Source organism: Schistocerca piceifrons, chromosome 7 (assembly GCF_021461385.2).
Source record: "Schistocerca piceifrons isolate TAMUIC-IGC-003096 chromosome 7, iqSchPice1.1, whole genome shotgun sequence".
In the NCBI taxonomy this organism is placed as follows: domain Eukaryota; kingdom Metazoa; phylum Arthropoda; class Insecta; order Orthoptera; family Acrididae; genus Schistocerca; species Schistocerca piceifrons.
The window spans coordinates 568,275,900-568,302,821 of NC_060144.1; the positions used below are offsets into that span (position 1 = coordinate 568,275,900).

The following is a 26,922-nucleotide window of genomic DNA, read 5'->3' on the forward strand; positions in this document are numbered from 1 at the left end:
GCACACAGGGCCAACACCCGGCATCATGGTGTGGGGAGCGATCTCCTACACTGGCTGTACACCACTGGTGATCGTCGAGGGGACACTGAATAGTGCACGGTACATCCAAACCGTCATCGAACCCATCGTTCTACCATTCCTAGACCGGCAAGGGAACTTGCTGTTCCAACAGGACAATGCACGTCCGCATGTATCCCGTGCCACCCAACGTGCTCTAGAAGGTGTAAGTCAACTACCCTGGCCAGCAAGATCTCCGGATCTGTCCCCCATTGAGCATGTTTGGGACTGGATGAAGCGTTGTCTCACGCGGTCTGCACGTCCAGCATGAACGCTGGTCCAACTGAGGCGCCAGGTGGAAATGGCATGGCAAGCCATTCCACAGGACTACATCCAGCATCTCTACGATCGTCTCCATGGGAGAATAGCAGCCTGCATTGCTGCGAAAGGTGGATATACACTGTACTAGTGCCGACATTGTGCATGCTCTGTTGCCTGTGTCTATGTGCCTGTGGTTCTGTCAGTGTGATCATGTGATGTATCTGACCCCAGGAATGTGTTAATAAAGTTTCCCCTTCCTGGGACAATGAATTCACGGTGTTCTTATTTCAATTTCCAGGAGTGTATAAAACTTTAGCAAGAGCAGGAATTGCATGCAGGGGGAGCAACTGTTAAAATTAAGTTTTTGAAACCAGCACCAAGTCGCACTTTGTATTTTATATTTATTGATTTGTACCGTTGCACAGCCAATTTAATTTTTGGCACTACCAATGTCATCATTTACTGCTGTACTTTTAATGTAAGTTTAAGTACTACAGTACAGCCAGTTTAATCTTTAGAGCTGTCAGACAATTTCAAACATAAGTTACCGTACTGGAAACAGAACATGCACTTTATGTAACGTCAATGTACATTTTCCATATTATCTCAATTCATATCTTTTGCAGTCATCTGAAGAGCGAAACTGGTAAGTACGAAATACAAACAAGGGAATGGTCCAATAAGACATGTTGAAACCTACCCTGAAATTTTTTACACAGGGAGAAGACAATGAAAGAAATGCACTGCCAAAATGTTGGCTGCTAAGAAACACTGCAAGTATTTTGTAAAAAAAATTGTTGAAGTTACACATTTTTGCCACAAGAAGAACAGCTCATAACACTGATTTGTACATCCCTGCCTGCCTAGCGCACAACTCGACGAATCACTCGTGCAATGCCACATAGCGGAATTATCCAGAGTTCACAGACACCAATTTTAAGCACCTAAAGCCTGGTTTATGACAGAGCGAATGGAAGCGAACACGTCGCTGACGGCAGTAACGTTTTGGTCAGAGGGTCATTCATGAATACAGGGGCAGTTCGTACTTAACTTCTCTTCCACATGGCTATAATTGGAGTCAAGATGTTGTTGCTGTGGTCTTTAGTCCAAAGACTGGTTCGAGATGCAGTTCTTCATGGTAGTCGATCCCATGCAAGCCTCTTCATCTCTTCATAACTGCCGCCACACACATCCGTTTCTGTCTATTTACGGTAGTCAAGCCCTGGAATCCCTCTACAGTACCCCCACCCCCCTCCTGCACCAAACACACATACTTTCCTCCATTACCAAAAGCATGTTACTTGAATGAGCATTTGCAGAAAGTTCGCTACCATTCGCTTGTATATGGGAAGAAATGTTTATATTGGAGGAAACAGAAGAAAACACGAGATAGTGAACACTGCCTATGAATACTGTGTTACCAGTTTTTAGTTTTTGGAGCTAGTATTAGGAATACAGGATACAACTCTATCTTGTTAGAGCCACAATGCGCAACTCTGCTATTCAGTGAAGATTATATTGTATGGCAAGCACACTGTTCTTAACGGAGTAAGCAGAATTTAAGTGTCTCAATTTGTATGGAAGCGTGCACTTTACACAGAATTGCATCTCCATCTCTCCTTAGCACTGGTTCAAGATTTTCCTTGTATGTCGGCTACCATTTTTACCTGGCTTCTCATAACCACTGAGGGGAAATTTGTAAACAGAACACTAATTACTGACATCAAGCATCATCTCAAAGAGGCAACACAACTAGTATTTCCAATACATGTACGTGTAAGGTCTAATGGTCATATTCATGATTTTAACTGAGCATTCACTTCTCACAGATGTTGGAGTGGTTCGGATTCCACTTTAAACCGCAGGTCTCAGTTTTCCAATTGGGTACCTGGGGAAGGTTAGGGACACGTAAGTGGTTGCAGTGACATCCAGTTGAAAGACCTGCAAGAGGCCTACTGGGTACACCAGATAGAATTCTCTTTTGCTAATGCTTGTTATTTTGTTTGCTCCCGTGAAAACCTGGCTTAAGCTATACCAACATTTTTTTGAACAACTGCATATCAACAGTTCAATTCTTGCACATGTAATTCTGACAAAGTAGCTAGCACAGAAAACAAAATCATGGCAGTGTTTGATGTCACAGACAACTTCCATCAATGAGGAGTTTTAATTTTTTGAAATGAGATGATGAGATGTGTCTTGCAATACTACATTTTATGACAATTCCTGTAGGCCATTCCTTATAATAATGTTTGAATGTTGTACATTTGACTATCAGTGAAACAGTTCTTCGTTTATTCCCTGTAGTTGTCACAAAAATGTGAAGTGTCAACTGAAAGACAAAAACAAACATTTTTCTTGCACCAGGCACACCGGGCAAAGGAAAAATTGATGCAGTCAGGCACTTCGCTATAACCACTAGTTTTATTTAGACAGAACTGGGATGGACTCAGAAATGGTCCCAGCTATTGTTCTGCATACTGCGCTGCATACCAGGCATACTTAATCAAATTCGTAAAGCGTGGCAAAGAAAACTGGTAATGCACAAATGAGCTTAAGAATACTGGTCCGCTTGTAAACCTGAAATGAGAGAGAGGTATCAGAAATTATGTTGTCTGATACTTTCCTGAAAAATGCTTTCCACTGACGAAAAAATTCTTTATCGAGAGGTTGAATCACTCTAGTAGTTCCAAGCGGAATCCCATTACATCCACAGATTTTTCATCATCCTTACGAAAGTGCAATAAATATTAATTTGCGCTTTATCTATATTGTCAATACTTACCAATACCACAAAAAGCAACTGATAATTTGTAATAATGTTACTTGAGTTGCTATTTCGAGGGATTAGTGACTGTGTACTGTAGTGTCAGAGAAACTATCAACGAACAGTAACACGACACTTCCTTCACAAATTACAATTGGGTTGTGTCATGTTTCCTATTTACAAATGTACCACCAACCTCGGCTGTGTGTATGCCTAGTTGCAAATTTCAGGGTAGGTTTCGACATGTCTTATTGGTCCGTTCCCTTGTAAGTGCAACTTGTGGCCGTTTTCAAAAATTACTGTGAAACTTATCAATCCTTTGCATGGTAAAGGGTTTATACACCAGCGCAAGAGTTCTTGGCACTTTAGAAAATGAAACCCGGGAAAAGAAAGTTTTGGGAAGATCTTTGATGCACAGCTACACAGACACTGCATTTTACTATTGTGAAAGTATAAATACAAATTCCATCAAACATAGCATGTTAATTTCTGAAGCACTGAAGTCAAGACAGTGATGGGTTTTGTCAGCCAATCATAGCTCACATCACATAATCTCACCAGCCAATGACAGCAGATATTCAGAGCACAGAACACGTGATGTAGTCATCCAATAGCAACATCACTGTTAAATAGCATGAACACACAAAATAGGAAAAATTAATGGTTTGAATCAATATATATATATATACAGTATCGCTACAAGAAAAGCTAAGCTTTCATGTACAATATCAGTTTTTTTTTCTTTTTTTGCGTCTATTATCCTCTAAGATATGTCAAACACAAATGTCGCAGTAAAATTTTAATTAATGACAAAAATGTCTGGTCTTCTGGCCCCAAAATGTTTCTAAGTGGCTGGTCCTCAAAGTGCTAACTTTTGAGTGAGAGTCAAACACTGTGCGATTAAGAAATTCATCACACATTCTCACACGTAATATAATTCATCTTGCTTAAAAGAAAATTTACTTTTTAAGTAACACTTCTCAAACCACCATTTGAAATACTTTCCCGCAACCTGTTAGAAATGTAAACAGTTGTGACATCATGCTCTTTGAAAGCAGTTCGCTGTTACAAAGTACTGCACAGTCTTTGTCCTAAGGTCTTTGATACACTTTGCTGTCGGCAGACATTTTTGTGCACTCTATGTTTTGTTGTTGTAAACGGAGCATGTTATTTGCAACTTAAGTTTTGAAACTTTCTGGCAGATTAAAACTGTGTGCCGGACCGAGACTCAAACTCAGGATCTTTGCCTTTCGCGGGCAAGTGCTCTACCAACTGAGCTACTCAAGCACGACTCACGCCCCGTCCTCACAGCTTTACTTCTGCCAGTACCTCGTCTCCTACCTTCCAAACTTTACAGAAGCTCTCCTGCGAATCTAGCAGAACTGTAAAGTTTGGAAGGTAGGAGACGAGGTACTGGCAGAATTCAAGCTGTGACGACAGGACGTGAGTCGTGCTTGGGTCTCGGAGTGAACCAAAGCGATGTTGTTTGGACATGCAGGAGATAGAGAGAGACAGGAACTGTCGATACCATGCCTCGCTCAGGCCAACCGAGGGCTACTACTGCAGTGGATGACCACCACCTACAGCTTATGGGTTAGAGGAACACTGACAGCAACGCCACCATGTTGAACAATGCTTTTTGTGCAGCCACAGGACGTCGTGTTACGACTCAAATTTTTCACAATAGGCTGCATGATGCACAACTTCACTCCCGACATCCATAGCGAGGTCCGTCTTTGCAACCACGACACCATGCAGCAAGGTATAGATGGGCCCAACAACATGCCGAATGGACCGCTCAGGATTGGCACCACATTCTCTTCACCAATGAGTGCCGCTTATGGCTTCAACCAGACAATCGTCGGAGATGTGTTGGCAGCAACTCAGTCAGGCTGAACGCCTTAGACACACTGTACAGTGAGTGCAGCAAGGTGGAGGTTCCCTGCTGTATTGCAGTGGCATTATGTGGGGCCGAAGTACGCCGCTGCTGGTCATGGAAGGTGCCATAATGGGTGTCGATACGTGAATGCCATCCTCCGACCGATAGTGCAACCATATCGGCAGCATATTGGCGAGGTATTTGTCTTCATGGATGACAACTCGCGCCCTAATCATGCACGTCTTGTGAATGACTTCCTTCAGGATAACGACATTGCTCGACTAGAGTGGCCAGCATGTTCTCCAGACATGAACCCTATTGAACATGCCTGGGATAGATTGAAAAGGACTGTTTATGGACGACGTGACTCACCAACCACTCAGAGGAACCTACGGCAAATCGCAGTTGAGGAGTGGGACAATCTGGACCAACACTGCCTTGATGAACTTGTGGATAGTATGCCATGACAAATACAGGCATGCATCAATGCAAGAGGACATGCAACTGGGTATTAGAGGTACCAGTGTGTACAGCAATCTGGACCACCACCTCTGAAGGTGTTGCTGTATGGTGATACAACATGAAATGTGTGGTTTTCATGAGCAATAAAAAGGGCAGAAATGATGTTTATAATGATCTCTATTCCAATTTTCTGCACAGGTTCGAGAACTCTCTGAACTGAGGTGACGCAAAACTTTTTTTGATGTGTGTACATGTGAATGACCTTCACTGAACATTCAACAAGCAGAATTAGTACTTTTTGTAGACAATACTGTTGTTGTTATTGCTGTTGCTGCAGTCTTCAGCCTGAAGACTAATTTGATACAGCTCTCCATGCTACTCTATCTTGTGCGAACCTCTTCATCTCTGAATAACTACTGCAACCTACTTCTTTTTGAATCTGCTTACTGTAGTCATCTCTTGGTCTGCTTCTAGATTTTTACCATTCCTACTTCCCTCCAATATTAAATTTGTGATTCCTTGACATCTCTGAAAGTGTCCATCAACTGATACCTCCTTCTGGTCAAGTTGTGCCACAAATTTCTTGTCTCCCTTTCTATTCAATACCTCCTCACTAGTTAGGCAATCGACCCATCTAATTTTCAGCATTCTTCTGTAGCACCACAATTCAAAAGCTCCTATTCTCTTTTTATCTAAACTGTTTATTGCCCACATATCCTTCCATACATGAATCATTCCACATCATTTCGATAAAAGGGTCATTCAAATGATCTACTGAACACGTAACGAACTAAAATTATGGCCGCTTTAACAACTGTTTGAGCTAATGTAATCAGTGACGTTGGTAAAGAAAACAAATCCAATAAGGTAAAATAGAATGTTTACAAAGGAACAAATATTTACGAATGAAGCAAACTGAAGAAAAATATTTTGCACAAAAACCAAAAGGAACAATGGTTCCTATGAAGATGTGCAGTGATGTGTGAATAATGTTGTAAGATGAATAACCAAAATAAGGATTTCACAATAGTGGAGTTACGTCAGTTGATAAATGACTGAGGAAGGGTTGAAAAACGTCTAACGTAAGTTCCTCGTGGCGCAGTGTATGTTCCTCACACATGATGCAGATTTTGCTATAGCAAAAGTTAGAAAGAAAAATGCAAGTAGTCTGTTTACCTGGACTATGTATTGCACTTATAAAGAGAAAGAGCATATACAATCCTTATAGCCATCAAAATGAGAGCTATGCTTTTAAAGATTTTAGTAATCTAAATAAAATTATGGTAAAATCCAGGATGAAATGTAACAATATTATGAAAAGGATAGTTGCTGCTCACAATATAGCGGAGATGCTGAGTCACAGGTAGGCATAACAAAAAGCCTATCGGAAAGTAAGCTTTCTGCCAACCAGGTCTTCGTCGAAAATATGAAAATAAACAACACAACACACACACACACAAAAAACGGAAAAAAAATTGTGTCAGTAGGTAAGGAGATAGTGTGCACTATACAGGCACTGCACTTTCATTTTGCAGACGTTGAGTGCATGATGAAAGTGATACATATTTTATTTCAATAGCATAGCTTATGGAAAAAGGGGAGGGAGGGAGGGAGCCAGAGAGAGAGAGAGAGAGAGAGAGAGAGAGAGAGAGAGAGAGAGAGAGAGCACAGTATGAGAGGGAAAAGAATATGTCATATGCTATGCAATGTTATCTTTTAAATGATGGCAGGTTAATCAAGAAGTCTTTAATATGCTACTGTACTGCTCATATGTACCAGATGTTTTACAGATCTCCTAAAGCAGAGAGTGGAGGATGAGAAAGTTGACTGTGAAATGAATTTACACAGTAAGTATAGAAGAACACCTTTTCCGTCTCTTGTTATTCATATTTCCTTTACTTCACGTGTTCACTGTATAATAAAATTAAGGTATTGTAAGAATTTTGTCAATTTATGTGACAAAGATTTGAGAGCTGATAGTAGACAATGAATAGTTTCAAAATTAATTCCTGCAGCATCCTGGACATTTTGCAGATGAAAGGACTGTTTAGTATTGTAACTGTGTGCCAATAAGAAATTGATTACTAAAGATCAGAGAGCGAGTTTCATCAGCAAATTTGGTATCATGGACCCAAACAGACAGGCAGTATCGTCAGGTTCGAGCAAGAGGTGGACTGGACCCTCTGAGACACTGTCGTTAGATTACATTTGTATGAAATCTGCAATTCGGCCACAAGTGAGAAATGCAGAGATTGAGACAGGGTCATGAGTGGTGAGGTACAGTGTTGTAATTAAATGCAAATGTCCACTGTCAACCACCTACTTAATTTTCACTTCCTCAGATGTTTCCCAAATTAGTATTTGTTTTCTTTTCTGATGAACTAGTACATCTTCTAAGCTTTGGTTACACTACTGATGACAAGTTACTGGAAATAGTCACAACCAAAAAATATCAAAGAATAGCATCCACCGCTATCTTGTTTGTACAAAACGTACATTCCAGTGTGATATTTATTGGGAGAATCATAAGGAAGTGTAACTAATTCATGAAAAGAAGTGGTTTACAAAACACTCTTTCAAACAATTCTCAATAACTGTCCATCAGTCAGGGAGAGTCTTACCTGCTATCTCTATTGTTTTGTTTGGTAGTTTATAACATTGGCTACTGTCAAGTCAGAATTTCCTTTATTTTCTGCAAGATACGTTTTGGCAAATAATTCCAATTCTTCAGTGGTTTTATTTTTCACATACTACGGCATTTTTAACTTGAGAAAAGGAATTATTTCCCGAAATGCGCAAAGCAGAAAATAAATACAGGAAAATCGTGCCTGGCAGCCACAAATAAAAAAAAAAAATAAAACTGATTAGTAGAGTAGATCTGAAGAAGAGCGGTGCAGTTGGCATGGATTAGTTTAATAAATACATGAGTATTACAAAAGAGTACTACGAAGTTTACTGTTAAAATTATGAGATCATACTTAAGAAAGAGTGTCAGGCAATACATTACTTTCTCATACATACATGTTCAAACTAACAACAAGAAAAATTAGGAAAATTAGAAAGTTCATACTGAGGTTTGGCAACAGTCAAGTCTTCTTACATCTCATACGCAAATGGAAAAGGGGGGGGGGGGGTAGGTTGAAAGTGGGCCCAGGAGTACAGTCCTCCATACACTGCAAGGTGCCTTGCGGATTACAGACTTAGATGCAGGGAAGCAGAAAGATGTCACTCTACTATCCCTAATGATGGTGGATTACCTTTATACTGTATTTGCGACGGAAAGATACAGCTATCCTCAACCAAAAGGACAGTTTGACAATTGCAGTGCTTTACTAGCACAGTCCTATTGAAGGTGGTATGTATTTACCTTCCACCTGACCGACCCAGTCAGCTGTAGGGTGAACTGAGTCACATTGCAACTTGAGATTTCCATATTAACAAGTTATTGCTAATGTACGAGGGCCTTTTTTTTCCCAACTTCCAATAGGCTATAAATAAAAGACACACTCATAAAACACAATTATTTTATTACCAAAAGTTTTGTGCACTTATGATTACTTTTCAATATAATAACTGTAAAGATTGAGACATTTATCATATCTGTGGACACGCTTTGCAATACCCTCTTCAAAAAATGTTGCCGCAAATGAGCACTGATGTTGTTTTGAAGATCTTTGTTGGTTTGAAAGTGCTGCCCTCCTAGCCACGTCTTCAGTTCAGGGAAAAGTTGAAAGTCGCTGGGTGCCAGGTCACGACTGTACAGCGGATGATCAAAAACGAACCATTGAAATTGTTCAAGGAGTTGATGGGTTGTGCCAGCAGGGTGTGGACGAGCATTGTCATGGATCAACACAATTCCTGAAGTCAAATGTAAATTTGTTCATTAAAACAAACAAAGAGGAATGCTGAATGAGGACTTGGCTAGGAGAGCAGCACTTTCAAACCAACGAAGCTCTTCAAATCAACGTCAATGCTCATTTGCTATCATTGGCAGCAACATTTTTGGAAGGAGGTACTGCAAAGCTTGTCCAAAGGGAAGATAAATTTCTCATCTTTTTGGTGATTATGTTGAAAAGTAACCATAAGTGTACAAAACTTTTGGTAATAAAATAATTGTTTTCTATGACCTTTTCTTTTATTTATAGCCTATCGCAGGTTGGGGGGGGGGGGGGGGGGGACAAGAAGAAGGCCCTCGTAGTAAGAGAAAAAATACCAACATCAACTGGACTCAATCTTGGTCCTTCAGGTTCTTATTCTGATACTCACCCACACCTATTACTGACACATTCCAAAATTCATGCTCCTAGGTTACTAAAGTTGTCACACTCACTGGCGATTCCGAAATCCTACGTCGTTTTCTCCGCTGACTCGCGGGGCTACCAGTGACCTCAGTCTCCAACGAATGTTGCCCGGACTGAGGAGAGTCGGTCTGCGGCATCACGACAGAGAGTGGCACTGCCTGCTGCTGGCCCTGGGGTTCCGCATTGTGTATGTCGCCCTTCTCGTACTTGTTGCGTACGTTTGAAAGTCCCTTCACCTGCAGCATTTCTGCAGCAGCGAGAAGGCCGTCTAGCTCCGTCTCTAGAACCTGGAATGTAAAGTGCTCTAATAAGGCCGGACACTACCAGATGACACACAAAAAAAATAGTCTACAAACTACAATGATAATAAAATATATTCAACTAAGCTGTGGGGAAAATAGCATCTTCTGAGCATTCTGCTGTACAGGCTGTCATTTGTTGGGTTAAAATCCTATTTTGTATCACTAACAAACAGTTTAATTTGTGTAGCCTTCTTTTTCTTTTTCTTAAGTAAGAATGAGTGATAGGTTCCAACACCACAGTTCCAATAAGGCAGTACATTACAGAAATATATTAATTATTAAATAGCATCCATGTAGTTTGAGTAATACACTGAAACCAATGAAATAATATGCATTAATGTGGGACTGTTTTGTAAGTATTTTATGTTGTCATTGAAATCCTCCAAGTTTTGGTTTATTCAAGATTTATTGCAGATTCAAAATACTGTATGAGGTCTGTTCAAAAAATTCCAGAACATTCGTAATTTTGTGCCAATGGTTTGTTGGAGTGAAATGTAGGTAGCATTCCTGCACACACCTATGTTTAATGTGTGTAACTGCTGAAAGTTTCATTGTTGTAGCCGGCCGGAGTGGCCATGCGGTTCTGGGCGCTACAGTCTGGAGCCGGGCGACCGCTACGGTCGCAGGTTCGAATCCTGCCTCGGACATGGATGTGTGTGATGTCCTTAGGTTAGTTAGGTTTAATTAGTTCTAAGTTCTAGGCGAATGATGACCTCAGAAGTCGCATAGCGCTCAGAGCCATTTTTTTTTTCATTGTTGTATGCCTGCTTGTTACCGTTTAGAGCTGAATTAAGTAGATCATTGTGTAGTGTTAGAGAAGCAACATATCTGCATTAAATGTTGCATGAAACTCACAGAAACCTTTACAGAGAGACACTAAATGATGCAGGAAGCCTATGGTGATGAGTGCTTAAGCCATACCAAGTGTTATGAATGGTTCACATGGTTCAAAAATGGCCGGATGGAAGTTAAAAGATGACCCTAGTTCACCCTAGCTCAGGATGCCCTTTGACATTTACTGATGATGCTCATGTCAGGAACATCAACGAAATTGTGTGTGCCAATTGGAGACTGACTGTCAGAGGGATTGCAGAAGAAAGTAAGATTTCATTTGGATCATTTCATGAAATCTTGACTCAGCATCTTGGAATGCACTGTGTTTCCGCAAAGTTCACCTCACTGCTCATGAGTCAAAACCAGAAAGACATTCACCTCACAATCTGTGAAGAGCTTTTGGATCACGCAAATGAGAACAAGATGTTCCTTAAGATAATCATAACTGGTGATGAAACATGGGTCTATGGTTATCATGTTGAGACCAAGGTTCCATCTTCACAATAGGTTGGGAAAGGTACTCCCAAGACCAAAAAAAGCTCGGCAGGACTTTGAAGGATTAGTTCATTATGATTTCATGCCACAGGGACAAACTATTATTGATGGTACTATCAGGATGTGTTGCAACACCTGCGAGAAAATGTGAGAAGGAAACGGCCTGAAATGGGGCGAGACAATTCATGGCTATTGCATTACGGTAACACACCCACACATTCATCCCTGTTGGTGTACGACTATTGCACAAAAAACAAAATCACTTCCCCCCTCCCTCCAAAGCTGAAAACCCCATTGAAAGGATGAAGATTTTTCAATGACAGACGAGATAAAAAAGAATTTGCAGTTGGTGGTTCACGTGATCCAGCAAGAGGCGTACCAAGACTGCTTCCGGAAGTGGAAACGGTGTTGGGAGCAGAGTATCAATTGTGGAGGAAATATTTCAAAGGAGCCCATGCACAAGTAAAAGCTAAGTGTAGAAAAATTTTGTGGACAAAGTTATAGAATTTTTTGAACGGACCTTGTATTTGTGAATCCTTCAACAAATGCAAGTTCACATTTGAAGACGCTATCTTTTTTAGACTTTAGTGCTTAAGCAAGAAAGACAATCATTTATTACAAAGGCTGCTTTTGAAAATATCATCACACAAAGCTCTGTTGTTGGTAATGTGGAATATAGAGTGCACAACTCATGGCTACATTGAACAAATCTGGTTCTGTTTCCAAAACAACAAATGTGTCTTTGTGAAGATAGTCTTCCTCTCACCAGCAATTCATGTTTACAATGACAACGATATTTTCATCACTGAAATCTAATACAAAAATGCTTATTGGCGAAACTGAAATATTTACAGTATATCTGGGAGGAGGGGGGGGGGAAGAAAAAAAATAAAATAAAAAAACCTACATTTCTTCTCAGGGTTCTATGAAGACAGTTAGTTAGGTAAAAATAGCCATGTACGACGGTCACTCCAAAAGAAATGCACACTATTTTTGTAAAAATACAGTTTTCATTCTGCATGTGTGAAAGTTTTACAATGTGTAGATACATCCTTCCCACTTGTTTTCAAACTTAGTTCAACCTGTTCCTGTGAGTGGCGTCGTCACAGCATGTCTTCAAGATGGCTGCTATACTTGACGTTCGTCAGAAGCAACGTGCTGTTATAGAATTCCTTTGTTGTGAAAATGAGACAGCGGGAAACATCCACAAGAGGTTGAAAAAGGTGTATGGAGATGCTGCTGTCGATCACAGAACAGTAGTCGGTGGGCAAGCAGGTTATGTGATGAAAGCAGGCACGGCAATATTGAGGATTGTCCTCACAGCGGCAGGCCTCTTACTGCACACACTCCAGACAATGTGCAGAGAGTTAACGAATTGGTGACTGCTGACAGACACATCACAGTGAACGAATTGTCACACTACGTTGGGATAGGGGAAGGAAGCGTTTGCAGAATACTGAAAGTGTTGGCGTTAAAAAAGGTTTGTGCCAGGTGGGTTCCCAGGATGTTGACAGTGGCTCACAAAGAAACAAGAAAATCGGTATGCAGCGAACTTTTGGAACAGTACGAGAATGGTGGAGGTGAATTTCTTGGAAGAATTGTGACAGGCAAAGAAACATGGCTCCATCCTTTTTCACCAGAGACGAAGAGGCAATCAGTGGAGTGGCATCATGCAAATTCACCCAAGAAAAAAAAAAATTCAAAACCACACTTTCTGGAAAAGTTAAGGCTACAGTGTTTTTCGATTCTGAAGGACTCTTGCTTGTGGACATCATGCCAAGTGGAACCACCATAAATTCTGATGCATATGTGACGACACTGAAGAAACTTCAAGCTCGACTTCAGTCGTGTTCAACCACATCGGCAAAAGCAGGATGTTTTGCTGTTGCACGACAATACACAGTCACATGTCAGTAAAAAAACCAGGGAAGCGATCACAAAACTCGGATGAACAACACTGAAACACCCGCCTTGCAGTCCTGGCCTGGCTCCATGTGAGTATCATCTCTTTGGGAAACTGAAAGACTCTTCGTGGAACAAGGTTTGAAGATGATGACTTCCTTGTGCACGCTGCCAAACAGTGGCTCCAACAGGTTGGTCCAGAATTTTACTGGGCGGTTATACAGACACTGGTTCCAAGATGGCGTAAGGCAGTAGAGAGGGATGAATTTATGTGGATAAATGAAAACATTGTTCCAAAAGGATGTATCTACACACTGAAAAACTTTCAAACATATAGAATAAAAGATGGATTAAAAAAATAAATAGTGTGCATTTCTTCCTCATACTTTTCTTCTCATGCTTACAAATTGAAAACATTTTCTGAAATATTTGCTTGGCTTCATCTGGATTTATTGCATTTTTCAACCTCACCACATTATCAGTAATTACAGTCAGAACATTATCAGACCAATTGAACTCAGTAACTAATTTAATTTTTTCACCAAGTATGAGGACATGTAAGAGATATTACTTCCTTCATAGATACAACTCAGTAACAGTACAGTTACATTAAATATCATCCATCCCTAATTTATAGCATAACCCATCAAATGCATATATATGATTTACAATCAAAGTGTTCATCAAGTCATACAATAGTGAAAATATAGGAATTTGGCCAGCTTTTATGATTATGGACTTCGCACCAAATGTTTCATAGACAGCTGTACTGCACCAAACCACTTAGATGTATTTGTTTCCAAAGGCTTACTTGAGAAGCACCATTAGGCAACAACTAAAAGAAAAAGGGGAAAGATATGCAAAAAGTTTACAACGGAAGTAAATTACAGAAGATCTTAGCTGCATCAGTACTGATGGACTTGTGTCTATCATCAGCAAAATATTGTTTTCCAAATGTGTGGTACTTGCAATAACAATACGAGTCAAGATAGATGTAACAGAACTTGAATAGGGTATTTGCCTCTATTGGTTACAGTAGAGAGATCGATCTTTCGGTCCTGTCTGTATATTTATATATAATACTGCTTGAATTAAGGCTGGGCAAGTGTAAAGCTATCGTTAAAAACGCACGCCGCGCGATTTGTTACGATTTGGTCGGTCATAATAATAATAATAATAATAATAATAACATACTTTTGAATACAATTAAAATATAACGGCAATACCTGTTTAGTGTTATTGGAAATAATATGTAGTAATTAATGAGTAAGGTAGCTGATCCTATAAGAAGAGGTAAAATTGGGCATATTGAGGTGTTTTGCTTTATATCGACAAAGCTGATGATGCGGCGTCATTTTTTTCGTTTACTCTTAAAAAAAAAAAAAAAACAAGTAAAGAAGTGCTAATTGTGCGTAGTGAAAAAATATAGGAGCGAGTTTTAAATAACTACGGTATACAATCAGACTAACAAATGGACATTTAGTTACACGAAATCGCGGATAGCGAAGTGTGGTCATTAAATTGAGTACACTTACAGGGCGGTCAATTACAGGATAAATCTATACGCATCTCACGAGGGACACGGTATTGAGGCAGTATTTTTTATATATATATATATATATATATATATATATATATATATATATATATATATATATATATATATATATATATCGCGGACAGCGGGCTCCAGTTTATGAAAAGGAGAAAAACTGTATCATTATCATTGACTGTTCGTGTGGAGCAACCAAAACTGTTCATCAAAGGGTTTCGATGGAACTTGGGAGTTAGGGTTCAGGCACTCACATATACTCCACATCAGAGTGTGAATGAGTAGGGTCATTCCATATCAAATCACCCAATAAAAAATAAATTTTACACCCACCTCCTTAGATTTTCATGAAATTTGGCTCAAATGGTTCTAATACCATCCTGCCAACACCTGCAATTTTTTTTGCTGTATCTCTTATAGTTTTTTTTTTATAAATTTTTAAAGTTTTTATGTTTTGCGTTTTCCGAACCTTTGGAAATGGTAAATTTAATTTGTATTCAAAACTTTAAAATTGCTTATCTTAAAAACTCTTTTAGATAACATCATGAATTTTTGCAGCAAGTTTATTTATTATACATATTTGAAGATAAAAATGATACTATTAAAATATATTAATATTTTATATATATATATATATATATATATATATATATATATATATATATTAAAAAAAAACAAAGATGAGGTGACTTACCAAACAAAAGCGCTGGCAGGTCGATAGACACACAAACAAACACAAACATACACACAAAATTCAAGCTTTCGCAACAAACTGTTGCCTCATCAGGAAAGAGGGAAGGAGAGGGGAAGACGAAAGGAAGTGGGTCCTGAAGGATGTAGAAATAGAATTTCTGCATCTTCTTCATCATTGAATATTGTTTTTACCTGTCCAAAGTACCAGTTACCATCATGATTTGCATGGTTCAACACGAACCCAATCAGAAGAAGAATGGAAAGAAAAGACTAAGGAGGGTTTTACACTATCTGTAGTCCTTCTAATTTCAAGGTTGTTTGTTGGAAGTGGTTTGAAGTTATGAAAACTTCTTGTTCCAGGAATGGTTCGGGTTGCTGAAAAAACGTTTTTCTAGTTTTAACCGTAGCAAATCAGCCTCTGTTTTGTCAATAAAGTGAAAATGAATGTTTTCAATATTTTTTCACAAAACTTATACACATCGATTGCTGTCATTATTTGTTCTCCATCTGAAAGCTGTAGACTGACTTTCCTTAAAATTCTTTTAATAGTTCCTCCTAGGCCATCACAAATTGACTTCCCATGACTCGTCGCAAAAAAAGAGTGTTGGGCCTTCAAATTAAAGTCTCTCAAGTGTTCAGTCAAAATTTTTAAAACTGTTTCTATTTTTGTACTGCCCAGCACAACCATCTGTAAAGTAGTGAACTGAGTCAATGTCAGTATGATGTAATGACAGACACTTTGTAATTTCTTTTTGTACAAAGTTAACAAAACCAGTGTCATGTTCTTGGTCATCACTAATAAAACAGTGGTTGGAAACAAAAACATTGTTTTCCTCATTTCCTACGAAAACTCCAACTGGGTGTAGAGTACAACCACCTCTATTCCAGTGGTAACTTTGGATCTCATTTTGTATAACAAAGGAATAATTTTCACTGAAATCCGTCACAATAATTGCTGTTTTGGGTGGTGGGTCTTCTTTCAATCTTTTAAAGGCTGCTGATTGGGATTTTGCTATAAACGAGTGCGGGGTGAGCTTTTCCAATGACCTAACCAATAAAGAAATGTAGTCTTCAACACTGATAGACTGTTTGATCATTTCTGCCCTGTCTGTGTTAATCCACTGACTGATTACAATTTCTTCTTCTAAATCATAATCTTCACTTAGTTTTTCAGTCAAGTACTCAGTTAGTGCAGCATTTGCAGGACGGCTGTCGCAATGATGTAGCATGCAGTTTTGGTTTTTCGTGTTGCACACAAACATCTTAATTAGGTCTTTATAAGATTCTTCAATTTTCACAGCATCCAATAATAGTTTAACATTCTGGTGGATACTGCATACACATACAGTGTGTGTGCCTGCAGCACCAGCAAGGATACATCATTTAGGTCCAAAGAAACAAAATTTTGAAAATCCTACTTCTACCTCGGGATTATCCCATTTGAAAGAATAATAGAGTTCTCTCAAGTTACACAAAATGAGTCTTTTTTGCATGTACACATTTTTTTGAACACTTACTTTGTCTTTTGTTCCAGGTAGCACTCTGGAACTTTCGTCCTTTTCATAAAAATCTGTTACAAGTCTTACTGTATTTTCAGAAAGAGTTTTACCTCTTTTTGGACCAGGAGTTTCCAAAATACCCTTTTCAGATTTTAGCTTTCTAGCTTGTCGCACCATGTACTCACTTACATTAAATTCTTTCATCACTTTATTTCGACTCCAAGAATCTGGAGCCAAGGTCAGAATCTGGACTTTTCTGACCTCCAACAGATGACATCTTCTCTTTCATAAGAGAAATCATTACATCAAAATCCTTTGCTTTCTCAACCACACTTGTATCTTCTTCGTCATCATCAGAACTTGGTGCATCATATTTTAATGCTTTTGAAACCGCCTTTTTTGCAGTCTTTTCAGTACTACTAACCTTCCTTTTAAAATAAGACCCTTTACTTTGTTCTGACAAGCCATGAAGCTTTATCGGTGTTAAATCTAAATTATCAAGAGCAATGTTTGTTTGTACGAGGGATTCATTTCTGGATTCCAATGATTCTAATTCAACCATGACTTCATCATCTGTTTCACTTTCATTGACTTCAACTCTTAATTTTTCCTCACAAAAGTTACGACATGTTGAGCAAAGCTTTTGTCCACGTCTTATGCTACTATTTTTTATCAGTAATTGTTTAGAAAGATCCAAGCCTACACTTCTCAACGACTTTTGATGGGCTTTTTGTGTTTTTTTTAGTGGGTCTACACATGTTGTTTGATACTTTTCAAAAACATTTAAAAAGTAGCAGCTGTGGTGTGAACATATATTCTTAAATTCACACAGATTCATTCCAGATCGTAAGTGGATCAAATTTTTTTCTTCCTCACTCAATTCAGGTGCCGGTTGTAACTTTTTTGAAGGTGTGTAGGTTGTTTGGAAACAGTCAGATTTTTTAAATAACCCTACGCTACAGGTTTGAATATCTGACATACTGATTTCACTTTTGGTCTGATTACTGTTCTGGTTACTTTTATAGGATATTGGAAAAGAATCTCTGTAAACTAAGTAACAGTACTTACTGAAATCTCGAATAAACTTAATAAAATACTATCCAAGCACTATTTAACACTGTAATAATTTTTTACTTCAAAACACAGGAATAACAAAACAAAATCCGAGCATACATTGTTACTCCAAGAAGACAAAAACTTATTTTTGGTGTCTAAGTCACTTGGCACTTTTTATTTTTAAAATATAATTAATATTATTTAAAAAATTAGATAACTATTGAACAGGTTAAAAAGCCAACATAATTTTTCTTTTATCTAATAGCCTATACAATTAAGAGTATTTTAAAACAAATTTGAGCTTTCTATCAGATCTGAGACTCTAGATATTGCAGTTTTTGTAAAACTAAACAAAAAAAAACCCAACAACTATTTGTAATTTTTTTTTCATTTGGACGATTTTAATATATCTTTATTGTAGTTTTTTAACATTTAGATATAATACACAAACTTATTCCAAAATTTCAAACTGATATCTTGAGTATTCTTTAACATACAAATTTTTTTAGTTGTGAGGACACGTTTAAGTTACGATTTCCGACTGCTGAAACAACGCCAAATCTAAAAACTTTAAAAATTTATAAAAAAAACTATAAGAGATAGAGCAAAAAAATTTTACAAGTGCTTTCAGGATGATAAAAGAAGTAATTGTACCAAGTTTCATCAAAATCTGACATGGTTGGTGTCAAGGCCTGGGTGACTTGACATGGAATGACCCAGTAGTGAATGCGAAATAAAACTGTGAACAAAGTTACATTAAATAAAACAGATGAAACAAGATAGTTTGGTCGTATCTGTTGTTATTCCATGAACTGCAACATTTCTTATCGTTGTAGGAAGCCTTTATAGATGATCGTTATGGCAATTTCCTTCGAAGGGATCTCGTTACGAGTTAAGTTTTGGGGACCTGGTCAAGAGGGGGTAGTTCGTAGATCCTAACTACTGCAGCTATTCTGAAATCAGGTTCTACCGTGACCGTTGTGTGTTGTCAACGACTTAAGGTTACTATATCTCATGCTCTTAAGATCGACGCGCCTTGCCACTTGGTATAACGGTGCCTCACGGTAACAACGACAATGCCGACAACGAAGGAAGATACGGTAGATTGCCTCATCTACTTACATTTTGATAAGAGGTTATGGAACATTTTGATAAGAGGTTATGTAGTTTACTTTTCCCCCAAGTGATCCTAGCGATCATTCAATGCACTGAAATCCTAAATCTTGAGGTTCGGGGTGATTTTCAATCAAAACAAATTTCTGAAAATGGGAATATTTGCATTATTTCATGATTACAGTTTACTAGGATGGTTTCCCAAGAAGCCATTTTATTAGAACGATTTCTAAGCCTTCAAGGGACTTACACACCTTCAGTTCAGCTGTAATGCATACAGGATGTCCAGAAATGAATGCACTTCATTTTTTTGTGGCGCAACCATGGGGGGGGGGCATTAGCTTTCCAGCGATAGGTTACTCAATTTTTCCCGTGCTCTTGGAGGGCTAGGATGGCTTTTTCTGTGAACCTCAATGAAGTGCTCGCGTTGAATTCACAATGGAGAAAACTTTGGAGCAATACAATGTGATAAAAGTTTTATGTGAAATCAAACACTGGAAAATTCAGGATGGAAGGTAACAATATTATGAAAAGGATAGTAGCTACTCGCTACATAGTGGAGATGCTGAGTTGCAGATAGGCACAACAAAAAGAATGTAACAAAATAAATAAGCTTTCGGCCAACAAGGCCTTTGTCAAAAATAGACAAAAAACACACACACAGAAATGCAACACACACACACACACACACACACACACACACACACACACACACACACACACACACACGACCAGTCTGTGGCAGCTGAACCCAAACTACGTTTTACGAGAAGCTCATCAAGATGCTGTTGAAAACTTTGGGATTGCTGAATGAGGCCTTCAGGTACGATTGCCTTTCCAGATCGCAGTCAAACAGGTGACACAAGATGTTTAGAGAAGGTCGGGAAGAGGTTGCCGACGAGGCCCAAGCATTGTGAACAGACAACTATATGACTCGTGTGCACATTTACTGAATTCAGACCACTGAATGATTGTCTGCTTGATGTTGGAATAATTGGATTTGCCGAAAATGGTTTTTTCACAAGATCCTATCAGAAGACTTTCCCATATGGAAGATTTGTGCAAAACTTGTGCGGAGAGCTTTGACATCAAATCACGCAGGTCACGTCACCCATCATCTTAGATTTTCATGAAACTTTGCACATTTGCTTATACTAATAACATAAGAACTTGTGCAAAATCTTTTTGCTCTCAGGATCAAACATTTTTTATATAGAATATTAAATGTAGCAATATTCTGACAACAGGGCTCTGCAAGAATGTCAAAATGCCAAATGGTACTTTTTGAAGATTTTGATATGGATTTTTTTTTTCGTAAGTTAAGAGAATCGCACACTTAACAGACATGTAATTATTTAAGCAGTAAAGTTACAAAGAACAATACAAAAAAATTAATATGTTTTACTTTCCAATTTCCGGAATTAAGTACAGACACATTGAAAAATGCTTATATCACATTTCTCCAACCTGGTGGGAACTTATAATTGATCTTAAATAATTCTCAAGACAGTACACATTTTAATAAAATAAAATTATTAATGGGTTTTCTACAAATGGATACACAAATAAATCTGAAATCACAATAGTTCGTGTTGTGATGAAAAATATAATTCTAAGTAAGATCACCATACGTGACACCCACTGCTTCAGATTTTCATGAAACTTTTTCTACTTGTTACTTTCTGCATGGTAATAGTCCAGTGCAAAATTTCTCCACACTGAAGTTTGTCATTTGGATAGCATTACTTCAGACAAAAATAATAATAATAACAATAACAATAATAATAATAATAATAATAATAATAATAATAATAACACACATCACTGTCGTATTTCTCCAGATGTCACAGAAGGGGTGTATCTTTACTAGAAAAAAAATTTATAACTATTCTTGACGTATGGAAATACAGAAAGTCAACTTCAGTTGTCGTGGTCTAAAAAACAATTTTTAAATATGTAAAACACTTTCCGACAGTTGATACAAGACTCATTTTTATCGAAACTCTGAAGGGGGGGGGGGGGGGGGGGGGGCAAGAAGAAGAAAAGGCACCCCGAGATTTGATAGATATTGGATGTATGTTTATTTAACGTATGTATATCACATCTTTGTTCAGAAGATCATTCAAATCAGATTATGTAAACTGACAACCTATAGAAACGATATTCGTTGACCCATTATGGACCATGGGCAACGGCTGGCATGTATTTCTTGATGCAATGATTTACCAACAGCCGTATGTATTGTAGAAATTTATTTTATGAACTTCTTATGTGCTTGTTACTTTCTGCATGGTAATAGTCCAGTGCAAAATTTCTCCACACTGAAGTTTGTCATTTGGATAGCATTACTTCAGACAAAAATAATAATAATAACAATAACAATAATAATAATAATAATAATAATAATAACACACATCACTGTCGTATTTCTCCAGATGTCACAGAAGGGGTGTATCTTTACTAGAAAAAAAATTTATAACTATTCTTGACGTATGGAAATACAGAAAGTCAACTTCAGTTGTCGTGGTCTAAAAAACAATTTTTAAATATGTAAAACACTTTCCGACAGTTGATACAAGACTCATTTTTATCGAAACTCTGAAGGGGGGGGGGGGGGGGGGGCAAGAAGAAGAAAAGGCACCCCGAGATTTGATAGATATTGGATGTATGTTTATTTAACGTATGTATATCACATCTTTGTTCAGAAGATCATTCAAATCAGATTATGTAAACTGACAACCTATAGAAACGATATTCGTTGACCCATTATGGACCATGGGCAACGGCTGGCATGTATTTCTTGATGCAATGATTTACCAACAGCCGTATGTATTGTAGAAATTTATTTTATGAACTTCTTATGTGCTACCAGTTTTGGCCTGAAGATGGCATCAATGTAATACTGAAACTGGTAGCACATAAGAAGTTCATAAAATAAATTACTACAATACATACGGCTGTTGGTAAATTATTGCATCAAGATATAGTAAGGATGTCTCATGAAAGTACAGAGCCAAAGTTATAAATTTAATTGAAAAATTTTCATTACAAGGGTTAACTTTATATAGGGTGTTAAATTAGCATCTTTAAATAATCATCATTCTAGCCACACTAATGTTAATTTAAAATGCGCACGTTCAGCAGTGAAGATCCCTTACAAAAGTACATGTTCAGCGGTAAAGATCCCTTAAACTATCAATGAAACTTCTTACAAGCATCTCTATTTTTAATCCACTGTGTCAAATTATATTCTATTAACTTCATACCTTTTTCATTAAAGTAATACATTCTGCCTAATGATGTTGATTTAGGTACACCAACAGCCCATAAAATTTTTCCAAAGGCACATAACAAGAGTCTTCCTTTCAGGAAAAAAGGATGACACTGTTGGTCCAGATGAGTGAAGAAAAGGTAGTTCAACATCTCCTTCTTCACCATAGACATTTCTGACGAAGGCAAAGTACCACCTGTCATCATGCACAGTTGCTGCAAGAGAATTTTGTTGAGGACAAGTGCATGTCCATTGTGGAGCATTTTCACTAAATGGAAAAAAAAAAGAAAAAAAAAAGAAAACAAGGCTTTGCAGAAGAAATTATTCTTCTAATCTCTAACGAATCACAAGAAAGTGGTTTGTAATGGTGAAAATTCCTGGTACCAGGTATTGTGCAGGTTGCTGAAAATCTCTTCTCGATGTTCTTGCAAAGCAAGCCTACACTGACTTTCTCTAAGAAGTGAAAAAAACATTTGTCAATATTAGCTTTGCAGAAATCATAAACACCAGATGCAGTTGTTATTTGTGCATCATCCACTAGTTGAACACTAACTCTTCTCAATATGTATTTTATAGTTCCTCCTAAACCATCACACACAGATTTACCATGGCTAGTAGCAAAAAAGGAATGCTCAGGATCAATAGAAAAATCGTTTTTGTGCTCACACAAATTTTTAAAGCTTTTTCTATACTTATATCACGGCCCGGTAGCTGAATGGTCAGCGTGACGGATTGTCAATTCTCTGGACCCGGGTTCGATTCCCAACTGGCTCGGGGAATTTTCTCTGCCCAGGGACTGGGTGTTGTGCTGTCCTCATCATCACCCTATCATCCTCATCGACTGCAGTTCGCCGAAGTGGCGTCACATTGAAAGACTGGCACCCGGCAAACGGCCTGCCCGACGGAGGGCCCTAGCCACACGATTAAATAAATAAATACTTATATTGAGCAGCACATCCATCAGTCAAATAATCACTTTCTTCACTTGCGGGTATGCTCTGCCAGCCACTTAACCATCTCTCTCTGGAAAGCATTTACAAATCCTACAACCATGTTCCCCATCATCCCTTATAAGGCAGTGGTTCACTGTTATCAATTTAATTTCTTCATTTGCCACATAAACACATACAGGATGGAGTGTACAGCTGTTACTTGTCCAATGGTAACTGTAGTTTTCAGCAAAGTCCACTAACAAAATTGGTTTTAGATTTTCTTTCTGTTTTTCAATGATTTTGACTGAAACTTATATATAAATGAACGTGGTTTAAGTGCCTGTAATTCTGTTATCAACAAGTCTATGTATTCACCAACAGCTGCAGACTGCTTTACCAATTCTGCCCAATGATCTGTGTTTATCCACTGGCTGAACACAATTTCATCACCGGCATCTTTGTAAGCTAATTTCTGTTTTAACGATTCTGACAGTTTGTCATCATTGGGACAATTATCACAGTGATTAAATATGCAGTCATAGCTTACAGAGTCACATACAAGAAATTTTATAAGTTCATTGTATGTTTCTTCAATGTATTCCGCATCCAAAAGCACACTGAATGAGTGTTGGCAGCATCAGCTAGACTACACCACTTCAGTCTTAGTGAACAAAATTTTGAAAGACCAATGTTAAATGTTTGGATTCTCCCATTTAAAACAAGATTACAGTTCTCTTAAGTTGCAAAGGACGAGTCCTGAATGCTAACTTTTGTCTTTTGCTCCTGGTAACACTTGAGTATATTCATCATTTTGTTAGGAATCAGTGACAATCTTTACCACTTCATCAGCAATAACTCCCCCCCCCCTTTTTTGGTTTAGGAATTGATAAAATACCCATTTTCATTTTCAGTTTCCTTGCTTGTTGAACCACATACTCATTAACATTGAATTCTGACATTGTTTTCTTTTGACCAAGAGCGTGGAGCTAAAGTTAAAATGTGAATTTTTCAGGTACTTGTACATTAGCCACTTTTTCTTTCATTAACAATAGCAACACATGAAATTATTTGGTTTTCGTAACAATTTCATCATCAAATGTTTCTTCTCTATGGTCAGAATCTTCAATACTGCAATCTAATGCCCGGCAAACTTTTCTTCCCAAAACATGCATCACTTTTTCTAGCTTCTTTTTGCCATATGATTTGGAATGGTGTGAAGTTTAAAGGGACAGCACCCCAAATCATACAAAGTTTTACTTCCGTCCTCAATACTTTGACTTTTTGGTACTGATTTGTGAAATGTCACCTCTGGGTCATCTGCATAACTTTAATTTCTATCACTGGTGTCAGTTTTTTGTTCACAAATCTTATGATATGTTGTGCACAGATTTTGGCCTGGTTTTACATAGATTCTTTTAGCACTTAATGTTTAAGACAAAGATTAGCAAGCTGACCTCAAGGATTTTTTTTTAACTGTTTGTGTTTTTTGAAAGAATCACAGCAAGTTCTTTGATAACTTTCAAAAACTTTTTAAGTAATGGTATCTGCGATGTCCACATACAGTAGCACTTTCTTGATCTTGTGGAAAGCTTATATTGGATCGCAGCAATATCAAATCTCACTCTTCACTCAGCTCTTCTATTTTTTGTAGAGTTTTTACAAAGGTATAGGTTGTCAAATGACAAGGTGTTTTTAGTAAGTTGCCAGCAGTGCATGAATTCACATATTCCATTACAATTAACTGTGCACTAATTCATATAAAACACTTTATACAAGTGGAATAATAGGACTTAACAGACATGACCTGTCTCACAGAAAGATAAAGAGCAACTGAGGCCAAATAGACTAACTGTTGCATGCCAGTTATTCTCAACAATGAAATTCAGCAAGTTGCATTGTTTTCATGCCTATAAAAGTTTCAAAAAGCTATTGCTGTCCAAGAAAACTTTTTAATCACTTTGAGTAGGTGGTTGGCTGAACACATAAATCATATATATTGTCTTTAAAAAATTACTGACTTTGTCTTGCGAAAGGAAATAAATTTTCACACTTAAAGATTAACTTGCCTGCCCAGAATGAGTTAAACTTAAATATGCTAATTTGATACCCTTGCATAAAAAATTTTCTTTGTAACTTTACTGCTTCAATAACTCAACATCTGTTAAGTATATGCCTTACGTAGCTTCTGAAATAAATTCAAAATCAAAAGCTTCATAAACATCTGAATCATGGGCATTTATGTAGATAAGTACCATTTAGCACTGACATTCTTACAGAGCAAGCTATCAGAATAACACCACATTTAAAATTTGATATAAAATAAAGTCGAAGTCTGAGACAAATAAGATTTTGCAGAAGTTCCCATGTTATAAGCAAATGTGCAAAGTTTTGCGAAAATCTGATATATAGGGATACAAATCCTAGAATTATTGCATATTTTGACATGGAATGACCCTGATGCACAAAAGCAACACCGTGCAAGAATGGCAAAGAACTCGAGGAACACTCTGAATACTATCCCAATTTCCTGGACAACACGATTACTGGGGATATTATCCCAATTTCCTGGACAACATGATTACTGGGGATGAGTCTCAGTACAATCCAAATTCAGAGGCAGAGTATAGAATGGCACGACACCTTCGCCCCACCAACCCATCAGTCTCTACCAATGACGAACCAGTTGGTTACAGTACTGAAACCAAATTCTTAGGACTTTGGCTGCAGAGCAACGTCAGATGGAATAAGCATATTGAATATCTCAATGCAGAACTGAGCAAAACATGTTACCCTCTTTGCTCATTAAAATCATGCTGTAATGAAAAAACAATAATGAATGCATATCATGCCTACTTTCATTCTCGTCTCAGATATGGGTTCACCTTCTGGGGAAACTCTGAAACAGCTAATAGAACTTCTGAATTACAAAAAAAGGGCCATTACAATTTTGTTTGGGTGCAAGCCTAAAGACTCTTGTAAACCTCTGTTTAAGAAATCTGACATTCCTCCATTACTATGTGTATACAATATGGAAATCCTTTTATTCTTTAAAATAAATGTAATAGGTAAATAGGTAAGGACTGCAGACTGCAAAAAATCTTATATACATCATCACTTTCCCACACAAAACAGAAACTTACATATAACTCCTATCAGCACAGGTCTGTGCTAAAAAGGTACTTTTCACATGGGAGTTAAGCTTTACAACAAACTTGCTGAAAACATAATAGTTATTACCTTTGGAAAATCTCTAAAGTCATATTTACAGCATCACTGCTTTTACTCCTTTGAAGAATATTTCAATTTATGAAGTGCTGCTCTGAAGACAACAGGACCAATAAACACAAGGCTTGCATGTCCTGGGTGAAGTCTGTGCTCTCTCTCTCTCTCTCTCTCTCTCTCTCTCTCTCTCTTCCCACAAGTTTTTCCCCCTCTGAAGGCGTTAGTACCCCATGACCAGACCATCACCACTTAATTTTATAAGGAAGCACTCCAGATGTTGACTCACTGGGTTGCTTGTATTATCAAGGAGTTCTGCGCTTTGTG

The 26,922-nt window shown here is 37.9% G+C and overlaps 1 protein-coding gene across 2 annotated transcripts in view; it reads right to left on the bottom strand.

Annotated features, from left to right (window-relative positions):
* LOC124805190 (protein tramtrack, beta isoform-like) overlaps positions 1-26,922 on the bottom strand; it is a 149,460-nt gene that overhangs the window by 104,073 nt on the left and 18,465 nt on the right. For both annotated transcript variants that reach the window (XM_047265687.1, XM_047265686.1), the window contains exon 5: positions 9,757-10,014. In XM_047265687.1, coding sequence (XP_047121643.1) covers positions 9,757-10,014 — 258 coding nt within the window. The remainder of the gene's footprint in view (positions 1-9,756; positions 10,015-26,922) is intronic.